Genomic DNA, 17,318 nt, shown 5'->3' on the forward strand with positions numbered 1-17,318 from the left:
AATATCAGTGTTAGGAGGGGTGATAGATCCAGATTACCATGGGGAAACTGGACTGCCTCTTCACACTGGAGGTAAGTAGGATTGTGTCTAGAGTGCAGGAGATCCCTTAGGGTGTTGTTTAGTACTACCATGTTCTGTGATTAAAGTCCATGGGAAACTACAACCCTAATCCAAGCATGATGACAAAGGACACAGATCCATCAGGAATGAAGGCATGGATCACTCCTCCAGGAAAAGAGCCAAGACCTGCTGAGGTACTTGCAGAGAGTGGAGGAAATACAGAATGAGTAATAGAGGAAGGTAGTTATAAATACCATCTAAGGCCACGTGACCAATTGCAGAAATGAGGATTTTAAAGTAATATAAATGCTTCTGTTTTATTTTGTTAAGAACACATTTGTATAGTATAAGCTTTTTGTGCTTTCTTCCAATTTCTTTAACATTAATTGGTATTTATGTTGAGACACTAAAAGAATGTTTCCAAAGGACATTGCCTCATTGTAAATTTATAAATGCATTTGTGATTGTACAAGGAATAGTTATATTATGTTAAGCGTATTCATGATGACCTTGTTATTGTTGCATGTGGACATGAAATATTATTTGTGTCAGGTTGACAAGGGGTAGATTGTAATGGCTATTCTTGGTTGTCAACTTGATTATATATGGAATGAACTACAATCCAGAATTGGAGGGCTCACCTGTGATCCAGATCTTGAATCTGGAAGACACAAGTTTCTGACCTGGATCTTAGCATTGAGATCTTGAGGCATAGTGGCTACGAAAAGCTTAGGCCCAGGCAAGGTAGTACATGCCTTTAACCCCAGGAAACAAGGGAAGGAGATCTGTGAATTCAAGGTCTGCCTAGGACAAAACAAGTCCCAGATCCAGGTGTGGTAGTATACACCTTTAATCTGGGCCACACCTTTTGCTGGAGACCTACACAAGGACATTGGAGAAGGAAGATTCGCTCTTCTTCACCTGCTTGCATTTACTTGCCAACACATCTGTTGGAATCTATTTCCCACTCACAGTTGGGGTACATTGTTGGGGTGGTTGGACTACCTCACAATCACAACAAATTCTCTTAATTATATTAAGACATTCCATAAGTTCTGTGACTCTTGAGAAACCTGACTAATACAGAGACTATGGAGAAATACTGGCTTGTTCCCCATGGCTTGCTTAACACACTTTCTTATACATGCCAGAACCATCAGCCTAGGAGTGGCACCGTACAAAACTGGCTGGACCCTCCAATACTTATCAATCAGCAATTAATTAAATTGACCACAAGCTTGCCTACAGGCCAATCTGGTAGAAGCATCTACTCAATTGAGGTTCTCTCTTCTAAAAATGACTAGCATGTGGTAAGTTTACATAAAACTAGCCAGTACAATCTTAGTCTTACAGGTAGGATTCTATGTATGATGTTTAATACTCAAAAGGGAGAGATAAAAGTCTTATCTCTATAGACTGAAATTTACTTACTTGCCAATTCAAATATCTCTAAAACTTTTATGCTTAGTTACAAATTATACACATAGAAGTTTTTCTTGTACATACCTACCATAAACAAAAATTGAAGTATAAAGGGTGAAGGCTTAAAAAATCATGGAAGCCAGGCAGTGGTGGCGCATGCCTTTAATCCCAGCACTTGGGAGGCAGAGGCAGGCGGATTTCTGAGTTGGAGGCCAGCCTGGTCTACAAAGTGAGTTCCAGGACAGCCAGGCTACACAGAGAAATCCTGTCTCAAAAAAACAAAAACAAAACAAATAAAAAATCATGGAAGTTGAGGTGTCCCCCCCCCATCCCATTGATTATATATTGTAGTGCAGTTGGTTGAGTATTTAGATATAAAGAACAAAAACAAATCAGCCAACAATAGTCTATTTTCTACATATACACATCATTTGAGGGGACGCAGTAGTGGCTTTCTGGCAATTTCACTGTGACTTTTTGATTGTAGATAGAAGAACAAATTGGAAACAGAGTTTTCCATTTTATCTAAGTTTCTTTTTATAAACTAACTATCATGTCTCAAACCTTTTGTCAATTACTTAAGATCAATATTTTCCTTTTTGTCGTTTTAGGAAAATTAGTTTGTAGTTCATTTAATTTTTTGCCAATATACTTCTTTTAAAGATCTTCCATAGCTTCTGAACTTAGAACATACTGTCTACTCTAGATGCACAATAAAAACCAGCCAATATTAAACTATCCGTGCTATGGAAAAAGCAGCAAGAACTTATCCACCGTTCTACTAGCACTCTGGTCATGAAGAAGTTTGACTTTTCCCTAGATCCTAATTAACTCATTAAAAAAATTTTTTTTTTAGATTTATTTACTCGGTTTTGCCTGCATATACATCTGTATATCAAGAGTATGACTAATTCCATGTGGAGATAATAAGACAGTGTTGGATTCCCTGGAATTGGAGCTTTGGATGGTTGTGAACTGCCATGTAGATGCTAGGAACCAATCCTAGATCCCCTGTGTTACACATTTCTTCTAGGCACTGATAAGTTACCTAGCAACAGCCATGGTTGCTATAAAAAGACTGGCCTCCCTTTCTCCCTCTCTGATCCCTTTCTCTTTCTCTGGCCTCCCTCTCTGGCCTCTCTTGTCCTTTCCCCCTTCTCTCCATGAATTCATGGCAGGCCAATTCCTTCTCCCCCCTCCCTCTCCCTGTCCTTCTCTGTCCCCTCTCTTTTTCCCCCTGTACTCCATTCTCAACCCCACTTCCCATGCTCCAAAATAAACTTCATTTTATACTAACCCTATTGTACAGCTGGTACCTTAGAGGGGATGCCTCAGCATGGGCCTGCTAAGGCCCTCCCTCCCTGCTGCATCAGCCCATGTTTTACAGAACTTACTACTCTGTATCAGCAGCAAGTGCTCCTAACTCCTAAGTCATGTCTCCAGGCCCTAGTTACATAATTTTAAGAGAGGCTATGGGCAGGTAAACAACCTTACAAAATAATATACCAACTATATCAGGAAAAGCTTGATCATTGAATGGCCTGTTAAAAGTCAATATTGTCAAGGCATATTAATAAGGTTACGTAAGTATGGATTTTGCCTTCATTACCATTTCTTAGTATAACTCTAAAATGTTGTATTGTGTCATGAGATTTCCATATGAATTCTCCACACCCACCCATACTCACAATGCATAAATACCTTCACAAACACTGCTTATTTAGCTGGTTATCACAGTAAATAAGATAGATTTTAGACATTCTAAATAACCCTTTGTTAATTTCTTTAGAAACATAAGCATATACAACATCACTACTCAAATTTTAATTATAGTATTAAAAGTAACTCTATAGCTAGGGAGATGTCTCAGCAGACTTAAGCCTCTGCTGCAAACCTCACAACCCACATGAGGCTAGATGTGGTGGATGCCAGCACTCTTCTGGAGAGACTGGGGGTGGGCAGAGACAGGAGACTATAGAGATATTTTCAAAGTCTTACCTATACACAAAGCAAGAGGCATACATTAATGTAAAATGTGTAGTAATTATGACTTTTTAAATGTCAAGGTTCAAAAGTGAAATCTTATCTGCTTAAATTGACCAGTGAGATCAAAGGTCATGCTGATGTAACAACCAAGTAAAATTTTAACACATATTTGTCAATTTCTGAAATACACACTTTGCTAAGTTCACTTCTGTGCCAACTTGCCAAAGCTGCCTGTTTTTCTTAAGAAAGTTATGCTGTGATCACTAATGAAAACAATTTATTCTAGAGATTGTCTTATATTTAATGTCTGAGCATTGTTTGTCTCTTTAAAGTGAGGCCTTGCCAGTGTTCTAGATAATAAGAATGGTGATCTCCTTGGGAAGCTAGTTTTCCTTCTAGCTTTTAAAACTCAAGGTTATGACAAAGGACCAAGGCCCTGTGAACAGAAACCACATTCATGTTAAATTCCTTTAGAGTTCCCTTTACCCTAAAGCATAGGACTTTTTTTTTTTTTTTTTTTTCCACTGAGACAGGGTTTCTCTGTATAGCCCTGGCTGTCCTGGAACTCACTTTGTAGACCAGGCTGGCCTCGAACTCAGAAATACACCTGCTTCTGCCTCCCAAGTGCTGGGACTAAAGGCGTGCGCCACCACACCGGGCTAGGACTACTTTTTAAGATAAAGGATAATAGGTTAAATTTAATTTTTTGTTTGTTTTCATGCAAGGTCTCTCTATAGAAGCTGAGCCAACTTCCAACTTGGATCCTCTTGCCTAGCCTCCCCAGAGCTGGGATTGATTATAAGCAAGCACTACTACGAATGGCTCAAAACTTAAAGAATGGACTCCAATTTGCTTTATATTAATCTTCATCCTAAAACTTGCTGTTTCTGGGGCTGGTGAGATGGCTCAGCAGGTAAGAGCACTGACTGCTCTTCTGAAGGTCCTGAGTTCAAATCCCAACAACCACATGGTGGCTCACAACCATCCGTAATGAGATTTGATGCCCTCTTCTGGTGCGTGTGAAGTCAGCTACAGTGTACTTATGTATAATAATAAATAAATCTTTAAAAAAAAAACCTTGCTGTTTCTGAACATAAGAAATATGATTCAGATTTGAAAGACAAACATATAACAAATCTACCTATGATGTTAAACTTTGCGCAATTCACTCATTTCTTTCATATTTTCCAATGTATTGGAATGTAAGTTTCTCAGGTATATCCTAAAGATTCTTTAGGTTTCATTGATATCCACTGTCATGTCTTTCATTTATCAACGTCAGTAACACCTTCTTTTACTTCCAATCAAACAACCACATTAAAGATTGACTTTTTTAAAAAAAGGATTGATTTATTTTGATTTTATGTATGACTATTCTGACTGCATGTATTTCTGTGTAACTCACTTGTATTGTGCTCTTGAAGGACAGAAGATGGAGTTAGATTTCCTGGAACTGGAGTGACAGGTGGTTGTGACCTATGAAGTGGGTGCTGGAAACCTGAGTCCCCTGCAAAAAGCAAGTGCTCCTACCTGCTGAGTCATCTCTCTAGCTCTATAAACAAAGTCTTCTGGGACCACCATGGACACACTGAACAGCAAGCCTCTCAGTGATTTCCTGACTCACCACAGTAACACTGCAATTACACATGTGCCCTACCACAACTGGCTTTCTGTGTGGGTTCTGGAATCTGAATTCAAGTTGTCTGGCTTGTACAGCCAAGTGCTTCTGCCCACTAAGCCAACTCCCTGACCTCACCACATTCACATTACATTATTTTAAATTTGTCTACAAAGGATGTAACTACACACTCCAGCTCTAAGGGCTAAAGACTAACAATCCCAAAGTTACTTAACTTGGTGATCAGTTGTAAGAGACCAAAATTATGTTTTCATTTTTAATTTATGGCCACTTTTCTAGTCGGTATTATTAACTGTCTATAAAACATTCCCTTGTAGGTATCAACAATCCAAACAATATTAAATATACAGAATATAAAGATCTTTGCTAGAGTTTATAAAAACTACACAGCATTTTTCCAATGTTAATTGAGAAAATAAATAGTACTTCCTTAAGGTTTCTAAGCAAATCTTATTGCTTAAAATTCCTTACCTTTTCCCATTTCAATTGTCAAACTCTACATCTTCTACTATTTGTTCCACAGCTATAGTAATCAAGTCAATTCAATTTACAAGAGCATATGCTTCATTCCTAAATCTCATTCCCTATTTCTCATCTCCTCCTGTACTGGCCTAGGACCCCACCTAGTGGACAGCAACAGGAATCACCCTTTCTACTTTTTCCCTGCACAAAACACTGGTTTACTAGATTAGTTTATTGGTTAACTGATACTATTCTAGCAATTTCTTTAACAGGTACTGTTTGGCTTTGAACCCTGGGACAAGAGACTGGGGTGCATATTTTACATATCAAAGCCGACCTGGCCTCCAGGTTCTCCCAGCATTCCTCAGTCCCTACCTGGCATACCCTGCCCCCAACCCTGAACTTCCCAGCCCATGGGCTGGGGCTGTCTTTTCCCCAGCAGCTCTTCCCTATAATCCAGATAGTTTGGGTCCCTCCCACACCCCACATCTCCTTCTCCCTCTCTCTGTGTGGTGCCATTTCTCTCTTTCTCTTCCCTTTCCCCACTTCTCCCCCTGGACTTTCCTGGATCAGTCCTTGGGGCCAGTAAACTGGACAACCTGAGAAACTTCTCAATAAACCTGAATTTAATAAAATATAATGTGGCTTGAACTGGCTCATTACACTGGCAAAGAAATAACTTATCACATATATCTCCCTCAAAACACTTACTGTTTATATATTATATAATATAGCAGTGAATATACTACTATAACATAGTATAGCTACTATAATATAATAGTATATAATATATATAATAATATATAATATATATATATTATAGTAGTTAATCCCAAAGAGCACCCAACTACAGCCTAATAAAAATAGTACATCTCTTAATTTTGTCTCTAAAAGGGAAAAGAGAATAGAGAATTCTAAAACAAATAGTGAATTCTCAACTTCAATAACAAGGATCAATGACTCCAAATTTTTTTCTTTAGAAGATCCAAGATTTGCATTGACCTTTTCGTGTCCCTCTAAGTTTGTTCTCAGAAACTTTGATTTCTTTCTATTTTATAAAAGCAGCAGAGTGTAAAGGACAGATTCTTGCTGCACTTACTATGTGATCACACTGTAGCACGTAGCACAGGGTGCAGACAGCATTCTAACAAGATATTAGAAGAATGGCTTTTTGGCCTACAGTGTCAATCTTCATATATACCATTTCTTTCTAACTGAAATTTAGAGTGGCTTTACCCATAGGAACAATTGTGCTTCATGACCGTCACCTCACAGCTAAGCTCTCTGAAACCTTAGCTAGATTTTCTTCTGTGTTATTCCATTATGAATAAAACTAGAAAAAAAAACTCTCTTGTATTTTCAAAATTTACTTATAACGGTTTTTTATTATAATATTAGTATAATATATCATTTCCTCCCTCTAATCCCTCCCACATATCCCCCCTTTACTCTCAAATTCATGGTTAATTATTGATACTATATATATTACATACACTTTATTCCTAAACACAACCTGCTTATATTATGCTACTTATGGTATTATTATGCTATCTATGATATCAGGGATAACTACTTGGTATTAAATAACCAATCAGGCGGGCTCTTCCAATTTCTAACTACATGCTAAATATCTGTTCTTATATCTATAGATAGATTTAGTTCTCACTCCTCATTAAAGAAACACACTTTTTTTTTTTCTTTTTCTTTTTTCGAGACAGGGTTTCTCTGTGTAGCCCTGGCTGTCCTGGAACTCACTCTGTAGACCAGGCTGGTCTCGAACTCAGAAATCCGCCTGCCTCTGCCTCCCGAGTGCTGGGATTAAAGGTGTGTGCCACCATTCCCCGCTCAAAGAAACACATTTTTGTAAGAGACAAATTATTACAGAAAACTACAACCAATCAAAATACAGAAAACAAGAGATCACATTGTGACCAATACAAATTACATCTGTAATAGAATTCCTGTACCTAAGGCTTAGGGATCATATCAGAAGAGGAGGAGGAAGATTGTAAAGATCTGTCAGAGAAGCTACAGGCCCATGAAGTCTTATCAGACAAGCCCTGAACACCAAGGGACATAACTAACATAGAAGGGATCTCAGCCCTAGACAGCTACGGGCAACCAGGAAATACTAAGAAGAGGAAAATTTATCTCCCTCAAGGAAGAATCTCTAATTTTCAACATGCAAGTCCCTTTCAGAAAATTTTAGTACTTCTCTATTTCCAATCACATTATCAAACTAATTTAGCTTTCCACTCACATTGCTCAGACCTTTATTCCTAAGCTAAAAAATTTAAATTTAGTTATGTATATTAATTTTTTCTCTATGTCTCCTGAAGTTCTGCTTATTCTATGTAAGGTATAAAGAATTAACTTACATAGCCCTAGCTTTCCAGGGAGCAACTAAGTATTTGTACTGCTTTTGGGCCTCTTAGCTAAGATTAAATCTTAAAATGAAGTCTTTGTTATAAGAAAAGATTGGTTGATTAAGAGATCCAACATAGACCTTGGGGCTCCACATATATACTCAAAAGAATCTGATCTATGGGTAGTATTGACATTTTGTTGAAGTTCGAGTGTTAGCATTTTGAATCTTTATAAGCTTATCTGTGGCCACAGCCATGTATGTTCTAAGGTATTTCTGGTAGAAGGACTGGAGAGATTGCTCAGTGGGTAGAGGATATTTTCTGTGAAACCTTGAGGACCTGAGTTCAAACCCCCAACTCTAGAACCCAGATTGGACGCGGGCATATGTGCATATAAACTCCATATAGAGAGCCCAAAAGCATTTTCTGTGTGTTCATAGGTAAGGATCAGAGAATTATCAAAAATATTGCAGGAGAACTATAAATGCAAACTATTAAAATTGAGCCAATTTTATAAAACAGCCAATTTAAAAAAATCAAAGGGTTTAAAATAAAACCATCTAAATTTTCATAACTAAATGCCATTTGCTAATATTTTATTATATATAAATTTTATAAATTACAGAAAGAAAAACTATGACATTCTTGTACACAGAATACAGTAGCTAGAAAACATACCCATCTAAGGCTGGGTGTGGTGTCAGACACCTTTAATCTCAGGAAGCAGAGGCAGGTAGACCTCTGTGAGTTCAAGGATAGCCTGTTCTCCAGTGAGTTCCAGGCCAGTCAGGGCTACACAGTGAGATCTGTCGCAAATAAATAAATAAATAAATAAATAAGAAAGATTACTTAAGCTCTGAAACTTTCTGGTTGTGAAACAAGTTAGTTATGAAACTATGAGCATACTTAACTTCCTATGTTTCTGCTGTCTCATCAACAACAATGAAAAAACAAGCTATCAAAGCCAAGTATAGGGCTGTTTGAACATCAAAGAGAAATTTACATGTGTTTAAACATACTTCCTGCAACATTATAAGCAAATAAATGAATAGCAGCTATCATTTTGAATATCATTACATACCATAAGGTCCACTCCTAACTCTTAATTTCAAGGATTATTTTTAAGACAACTATATTGTAATGTATTTTCATATTCTCTAATATATAAAATGCATAAACGAAAATATTACAGCAAGGTATATCACAGTATTATATAATCAGTAAAAATTTATAGTGAAATTGTGATATAGAAAAATCACAGTTACAGTTTTAAAAAACTCATTATTGAATGAGTTTCTGGTTCTACTTTAAGAATTAATAATACTGAGAAAAAAAGGTTTTTAATTTCCTCAATTGTTTTTCAAACGCAAGTACTATATTAAAAAAAAATCCTACTAAAATTTTGTCAAGAGCTATTTTTATTCTTCTTTTCCTTTCTACATTTTCAAAGTTTTTTACACTGAGCACATTTCTTTAGAGTTCAAAACATTTAGTTTTTAAATTTTAAGTACAGAGCACTTTTGAGAAAAATTGCTTTTGTGAACTCATTTAAAGATGATTCTCTAACTGATGTGAACTGACCAAGTTTATTCTGCCCATCTGTATTACAGACATATGTGGAGATGAGACAACTAATTTAATACATTTGTAACAAATAGTTTGAGTATGTTAAAACGGTTTTTCAATAGGGAAAAATTGATCCCAGTAAACAAAAAGGGAAACCAGAACCACTGGGCTGGGTAGTTGAGTTGTTAAAGTGCTTGCCTAGAATACAAGGACCTGGGTTTAATCCACAGCACTGGATCAACTGGATATGGTAATGCAGGGTTAAAAATCCTACCACTTGGATTGAGTGATAGTGGTGTACGCCTTTAATCTCAACACTCCAGAGGCAGAGGCATGTAGATTTCTGAGTTTGAGGCCAGCCTGGTCTACAGAGTGAGTTCCAGGACAGCCAGGGCTACATAGCCAAACTCTGTCCTGAAAAACAAACAGAAAGGCCCACCCAACCCCTCTACCAAAAACAAACAAACAAACAAACAAAACCAAAAATCTAGGACTTGGGAAGTAAAAGCAGGAGGATTAGACCCTCAAAGCTGCCCTCTGCTACACAGTAAGTTTGAGGCTGGCTTGAACCACAAGAGATATTTCCACCAGGAGATGACTGATGACCTGAGTTCAATTCCTGGACCTCATATGACAGAAGGAGAGCATAAACGCCCGCCAGTTCTTTTCTGGCATATACACACTCTCTGTGATATGCCCCTCCACACAAACATGAAAAACAAAAATGCAGAACCTCCAATGATCAACATCCCATGATTGTTCTAACCATATTCAATCTCTATCATCATGTCAAAGACATATTTTGCACATTGGTACAAATAAAACTGAATTCTTTTCTGTTTCGTTTTTTTTTTTTTTTTTTTTTTTTTTGAGACATAGTCTCACATTGCATACACTGGCCTAAAAGATATTTGGTTTCAAACACAGTCAATTCTTGATCCTTCCCCTTCCAAGCACTGGAATTACAAGTGCATAGCACTAGACCCATTTTATAAAATTTTTTAAAAAACTAACTAAAACCAAAATACTACTTTAAAAATCAGATTGGTCATTTGTCATATGTGTGCTTGTGCATGCCTGTCAAAACAGCAAGTTAACAGAAATCTAACAGACTTACCCGTTCTGCAGTTGCCTCCTCTCCAGGTACACACACACCAGCAGCACAAGCTATTTCCATCACAGAAGAGCTGGTAGGAGCATCAGTTGTGGATGAAGACCTGGGTCGACCTGACTGTATTACAGCTGCCACCTCTTGGCCAGATTTCCTGTTGATTTGGGGACTTCCCTTTGGGGCTTCTGATTTGCCCCGCCTACTATGCAAGCTTGTCCCTCTCTTCATCTTGGGTGGCACTCGGATCTGCTGGAGAACACGATTCAGAGCTGTGGGATGGGTGGAGACACCATCAATCTCAGCACATGCGTTCTGACTGTCCAGATCCACTTCAGGCTCTGGATCTGTCTGAATCTGCTGCACATCGTGTGGAGACACTGAAGACCTCCTGCGCTGGTGCTGGAAGAGATGCTTCAAGCCTTGGCCAATCACATTAATGTTCTCCAGAGCATTGTGGGTCATTTTAGATAACTTTTGTTCTGACTCTGTCTGCCTCCTGGCTTCTGCATCTTGGGATTTGCCTCCAGGATCAGGGTCCTCATATAACTGTTCACTGCCGGAAGGCTCCATCAGTAAGCTTAATAAGCTTATTTGCAAACTCAAAAAATTTTAAACACACCGAGACTGTCAAATTAGGTAGGCATTTGCTTCAAGAGTGACAATGCATGCAGCTGAGAGATGGAGGCTTCATGCCTACCTAATGTTAAAAAAAGGAAGGAAAAAGAAAAAAAAAAGAAAAAAAAGAAAACAACCTTGTATCATATATCCATGCAGAAATATAGAAACACTACAGTTAAAAGAAAACAAACAAAAAAACCATGCAGCTAGCCAAACAGTATTATAATTAAGCAATCTTTAATCAGAAGATTAAAAGATAATTTTTCAGATAATGGTTATGTTATTTTCTAAAATAAAAAGCCCAGAACAAGGACACAGAAAATGAAAATAACATTTTTTTAAGATCCTTTACAAGTTTCAATATAAAGAAGGATACTAAGGGGCCATCTTGGAATAGACTCCCTATTAGCAGTAGGCAGGACAACTAGCCACTGCTTAGAAAACCAAGAGAACAGATCATGTATGTTTAGTCATTCTAAGGCAATTAAATTCTGTTGTTTTTTTTTTTTTTATAATCATGACTGAGTATCAACATGCTGAAACTCAGCAAATTCAGAGGAGAGTGAGAGATAAATATCCCAATCTACATGGATTTTAGTAAAAATTCGAAACCTTTTGCTACCATCCATCTATATTCATCAAGCTCAATGGTAATTAGAGGTGACGAGTATGTTCTTTTGGGAGGCCAAAGCAAAGAAAAATCTTGTAAATTAAATTCTTGCTGAAGGAAAAAAAAAAAAAAAAACCAGGGCTGGAGAGATGGCTCAGTGGTTAAGAGCACCGACTGCTCTTCCGAAGGTCCTGAGTTCAAATCCCAGCAACCACATACATGGTGGCTCACAACCATCTGTAATTCGATCTGATGCCCTCTTCTGGTGTATCTGAAGACAGCTACAGTGTACTTAGATATTAGATATAATAATAAATAAATCAAAAAAAAAACCCCAAAAAAACAAAACCCCTTTTTGGCCCCAATAAATGAGTAGTTCAGACAGGTCACTCTTCAGAGAGAACAAAGTTTTGCTCAATAGCAACTGTCAAAAGGGAGATTTGAAGGAGGCTGTGTGAGTGAGTGAGTGAGTGAGTGAGTGAGTGTGTGTGTGTGTGTGTGTGTGTGTGTTGTGTACCTGTAATTCTAGCTCTCAGGAGACTAACACAGGAAGATGGAGAGTTCAAGGTCAATCTACACTAAATATACAGCAAGTTCTAAGCCAGTCAGGGCCATACAGTGACACTGATTTAAAAAAAAAGAACAAGAAAACAGAAAAGAGATTCTTTCAACAGTATTCTTGACAGAAGATTCCTATCTATTTATATAAACTCAAAAACAAAGACGTAGAACAGTAAATAGGTGCAATCAAACAACAGAGAAAAACAAAAGGTTAAAGGCCAAATAGCTGCCACAAGCCAGTATTAAACATAGGAAAAGGAAGCTGAAACTAAGAGCATAGCTGTCATGGTTACTGAAATCACATGCAGAGGGAAGGGGTGGATGGACTGGGATCAGATCTCTTTTTTTAATAAAGTGTTTTATTTTTATTGAGTTTGTGCAAATATATAAAATTGTAGAAATGCATAGAAGTTACTACAGAGGACAAAACATGATGCAGGAGGTTTTGCGTATTTTCTCTCAATTTTTGTTGTTGTTTAGAAGACTTTAAAAATGCCTACATTACAATGAGTACCTGAACACAATCGGCCATTGCCAGTTAAGCACTGCAGGCTCCTGTTCTGTGGTATGAGTCCTGCTGCCACCAAGTGGCAAAACAGAAAGCATAAATGAGCCCACTGTCAACATGGGCTAAACATATGCCGAGGGACAGGAAACACAAATCCACTCACAATTCCGGGTGACTATTCTCAGGACTTTTCACCATAGGACATGGACACTGGCCCTGTGCTCCATGGTCCCCATTCTTTCAAACCTATTTCCTTATCTGCTGACTCTTCATGACTCAAAAAGACAGAGTGATGGGGTTAAAAATGCTCATCTCTCACCAGTACGTTTCTACTTTCTAAACACCATGTGTTTCTTCATTCCGGAAGGAGGCAACTGAAAGCAGCTGTTTGAGTGGGGAAGCTCCGTGTCCTGCACCCCTACCCCTTTCCTAAGTCTACATTTACATTGGTTTGTTAGTCTCCCTTTGGGACCACAAAGAGAAAAAACTTATTGGCTAAGATTTAGTGCAACTTTCTGGGACATTCTATGGGCTACTTTTGCCAACAGTATGCATGTTTAATTATCCTGACCTTCCCTCGTAAGTTTGCCTCGCAAACTAAGTTACTGAATTGTATTAATCTTAGGCTAAAAGGCTGTGTGATCAACAAACCAGCACGAGTGACAGTGTACGTCTGTCAAATTATTCTCATACTGGGCTGCTGAGACTGAGAATACGGGAGGATATCAAAGTAAGGGCGACGGGAGGTAGTTTGTGATCCTCCTCATTTTATACTATATTAGCTACACTGTACAACTGATCTGGTTATTGTTATAAATAAAATAAAGCCAGTTTACCCCGTCCGACTAAAAGATACTGCGAATAAAAGAATGTTACTAAGGTAACTAAGGAACTAAATGAACTACTACTTATCTCACACATTAAGTATTATAGGAATTGACTACTTAGCACACCTTTCTTTGGGCAGAATGGAGAGCTAATCAACCATCTGTCTGCTTCCTATCTAAAAACTTGGAGAATATAGTACATTTCAAATGTCAGTTAACTTCATGTGAGGTTTCACTAGTATTTGTACATTGGCTTTTTTGTATTTTAAAGCTGAAATGGTTGACTACAAAGAGATGCTGCCATCCCTAGGGAAGGCTCTTAGGCACAGCTATAAAGATGAGAGAATGTATCTCAAGACTTCTAAGAGCAAGACTTATTTTAATTACGCTACTTAGCACAGGCTTGTGGAGCAGGCAGCCCGAAATACACTCAAGCTAAGCTGTGATCAGTAAGTTGTGATTACCCACTTCTGATAGATGTAACCTGGCAAGTGGAACAGCTATTATTTACTGTGACATCACACACATAGAACATGGTCAAAATTGTGAAGGCTCCTCCAGCCCGTGTACAGAAATCTCTAAAGTCCTCGGATCAAGGTATGTGAACCAAGTATGATAACAAAATAACCAAAGACAATAACATAACACTGCCATAACTGCAAATGCTGATGGTAAGAATGTCAGCACTCATGAAACTCAGTTATCTCAAAACACTTTTGAATGCTCTGTCATTTTCTTCTCTAAAATAGTAATTCGTTAGTAGCTGTTAATTAGTTTATGAAAAGAGTCAAAATTACATTTATATTCCCGGCTTTACATATACAAGAAGCTAGCTATACTCTGATAAGACAGGAATTTGGCTTTTCTTTTGTTCATTATCTTTAAAGTGTCACATTCTTACAGTAAATGGGAAAAGGAAAAGAGCAAAATGACATGACAGAAGAGAGATGAAATATGGAGAAAAGAGTAAGAAGCAGCCATGAACACACCAGACATTTCTGGTCATTTCAGTCAATTCTTAGAATTTCCCACAATTCATTTTTCTACCACAGTTTTGCTTAGCACACAGTATTTGGTAAATGCACACTAAGAAAACAAGTTGCTTTGAATTAATATTAGAAATAAAGTAGAAAATTGCTTTGTAAAATTCAACAAATATTTAAAAGGGTCCTCCACAAAGCCATTCTAAATTATATATACATTTTTTTTTATTCCTTTCTCTTGCCAACTTTTTTGTTTTGTACATGGTAGCCAAAGCTTTTGGCATTGAGTTATTTTCATTCATAGGTCATGAAAACTTGGGTACTTGCCTTCATTGCTCTCCCTCAAGCACGTACTTGGGGCACTGATGTCCTTTTAGGAGAAGCTGAAAAGCAAGCATAAGAACGAAGTGAAACTTAGCTGGGAGCTCACCTTTTACAGACAGACAAGGAAAGGTTGAATGCACGGGAAATATTAAAATTTTATGTTCTACTAGTAGGAAGGGGTGGAATCATTTTTTTAGTTTTTATCAGCATCTTCTCACTTTTAAAAAGTAAAACAAAAATTGTAATCAAGAAAGAAGATACTTTGTAAACAAATATAAATTAACAACACTGAAAAAAGAAAAAAGCCAAGTGTAATGGTATACGTCTTTCTTTACTCCTAGTAGTCTACAGGCAGAAACTGCCAATTTCTGGCCAATCGAGTCTACGTGGCAAGTCCCAGGTTAGCCAGAGCTACACATGAGTGGGTGGGTGGAGGGTGTCACAGGTTACAAATAACTATTTTAATATGATCATTCTGAATAACAAACAGATACCGTATCAGCTATAGCCTTGAACATGAAAATTTAAAAGATGCATAGAAAAGCACAACTTCATAAACATTTTTTCAAGTACTTTTTGTCACAAACATCTGTAAGCTTTCATTAAAGGCAATTCTAAAGCCAGGCATAGTGGCCTAACACTTATGACTCCAGAACTTATGAAGATCACAAACTGAGCTGGCCTGGGACACCTAGCAAACTCCAGGCCAGCCTGGAGTACACGGGGAGAGCCTATCTCAAAAACTGGGAGTGTAGAGAAAGGAAGGAAAAGGGAAGCTAATTATAAAATCTATTTACTATGTTCAACTGAGATTTGAAATGCATCAAATTGAAAATTCCCTGGAAAACTAGCTTCTAATAGCCATCACTACAGACAATGTATTTAGAGAAGTATCATAGAAATATGTTATGTACTCAACATTATAGAGGCCAAATTCAAATTTACTCTCAGGGAACTCACAGAAAACAAGATGTGTAAAACTGCACAAAGCAATAGATTGAGAGCTAAACAAGAAACAGAAGAGACAGTAAAGCACGAAAACCAGAACCCACATAAAAAGCCAGGTGTTGGGGCTGGAGAGATGGCTCAGAAGTTAAGAGCAGTGTCTGCACACTGCTCTTCCAGAGGCCCTGAGTTCAATTCCCAGAAACCAAATGGTGGCTCATAAGCATTTATAATGAGATCTGGTGCCCTCTTCTGGCCTGCAGATATACATGCAGGTAAAACACTATATATAAAAAATAAATCTATAAAATAAAACAAGAAAACCCAAAGTTATTCCAAAAGAAAAAAAAAAGTTAGGTGTGATACATTTACACTTGTAGTCCCAGCACCATTAGGGAGGTAAAGACAGGTGGATCCCTGAGGCTTGCTAGCCAGGCAAGTTGGTAACAGTGGGAGAGCCTGTCTTAAAAAAAGTGGATGGCACCTAGACTCCTAGCCACTAACCTCCATAGCACATACACCCATCCCCATAGTAACATGAACATGTACGTACATGTGCTCAAGAGTGTACACACACACACACACACACACACACACACACACAGAGGTAGGGAGGGAGGGGGAGTGGAAACTGGAGGGGGAGGGGGAGGGGGAGAGTGAGTTCCAGGACAGAAAGGGCTGTTATACAAAGAAATGCTGTCTTGAAAAACAAAAATATTACAGTCACCATTAGAAATCAGGTCTCAATAAATATTTCTTCCCTGCATCTGTCAAACACTTGCCACAGCAACAGAGAGTGACCAGTACACATGGTAGACAAAATATTTAATATCCAACTCTTATCTTCTTGATCCCTTTGCATAAAGTTCTCAGTAAACATTCTATTATGACTATTGTTTCTTTGTCACAGTTTTATTTACAGTGTTGAAATTCTCCCCTTTCAGTAAAAATTTAAAAATTAGTTTCTTCTACTCCTTGTAGTTTTTCACTCTTTTAATATATGCTTAGTTTAACCTGAATAATCACCTGGCTTAACATGGTTCATACAAGATAAGTAACACAGGAAAAATAAAGTTTACAGTTGTAAACTCCTGGGTTAGGCTGAGGATATTTTAAGGAAATACTTTAAAAAAAAACTAGCATGATCCATTAATCTTTTATGGCCAAAGGAATAGGTATACCACAATCTACTACCAAAGAGATAGAAAACTGCTAATTAATGCTACCATTAAAACTAAATGTGAACAGTATTTTATATACATAAACGATTTCATTCTTGAATGAGGAACGGGTGACTAGTTATTCCATTAGTCCAGCAAGAGATCCACTA

General features: G+C 37.6%; 1 protein-coding gene across 8 annotated transcripts in view; it reads right to left on the reverse strand.

Moving 5' to 3' along the window:
* The window catches only part of Tmcc1 (transmembrane and coiled coil domains 1), a 174,911-nt gene that overhangs the window by 104,538 nt on the left and 53,055 nt on the right, over positions 1-17,318 (reverse strand). For 4 of the 8 annotated variants that reach the window (XM_030255484.1, XM_030255486.1, XM_030255485.1 and 1 more), the window contains 2 exons: positions 15,047-15,102; positions 10,619-11,309 (listed from right to left, as the gene is read on the reverse strand). In XM_030255484.1, the coding sequence (XP_030111344.1) occupies positions 10,619-11,182 (564 nt within the window). In that variant the 5' untranslated portion in view covers positions 11,183-11,309; positions 15,047-15,102. Of the gene's footprint in view, positions 1-10,618; positions 11,310-15,046; positions 15,103-17,318 lie in introns of those variants that run through there. The other 4 variants (XM_006506309.2, XM_006506308.3, XM_017321657.2 and 1 more) reach the window with 4 other exon arrangements.

This window comes from Mus musculus, chromosome 6 (genome assembly GCF_000001635.26).
Source record: "Mus musculus strain C57BL/6J chromosome 6, GRCm38.p6 C57BL/6J".
In the NCBI taxonomy this organism is placed as follows: domain Eukaryota; kingdom Metazoa; phylum Chordata; class Mammalia; order Rodentia; family Muridae; genus Mus; species Mus musculus.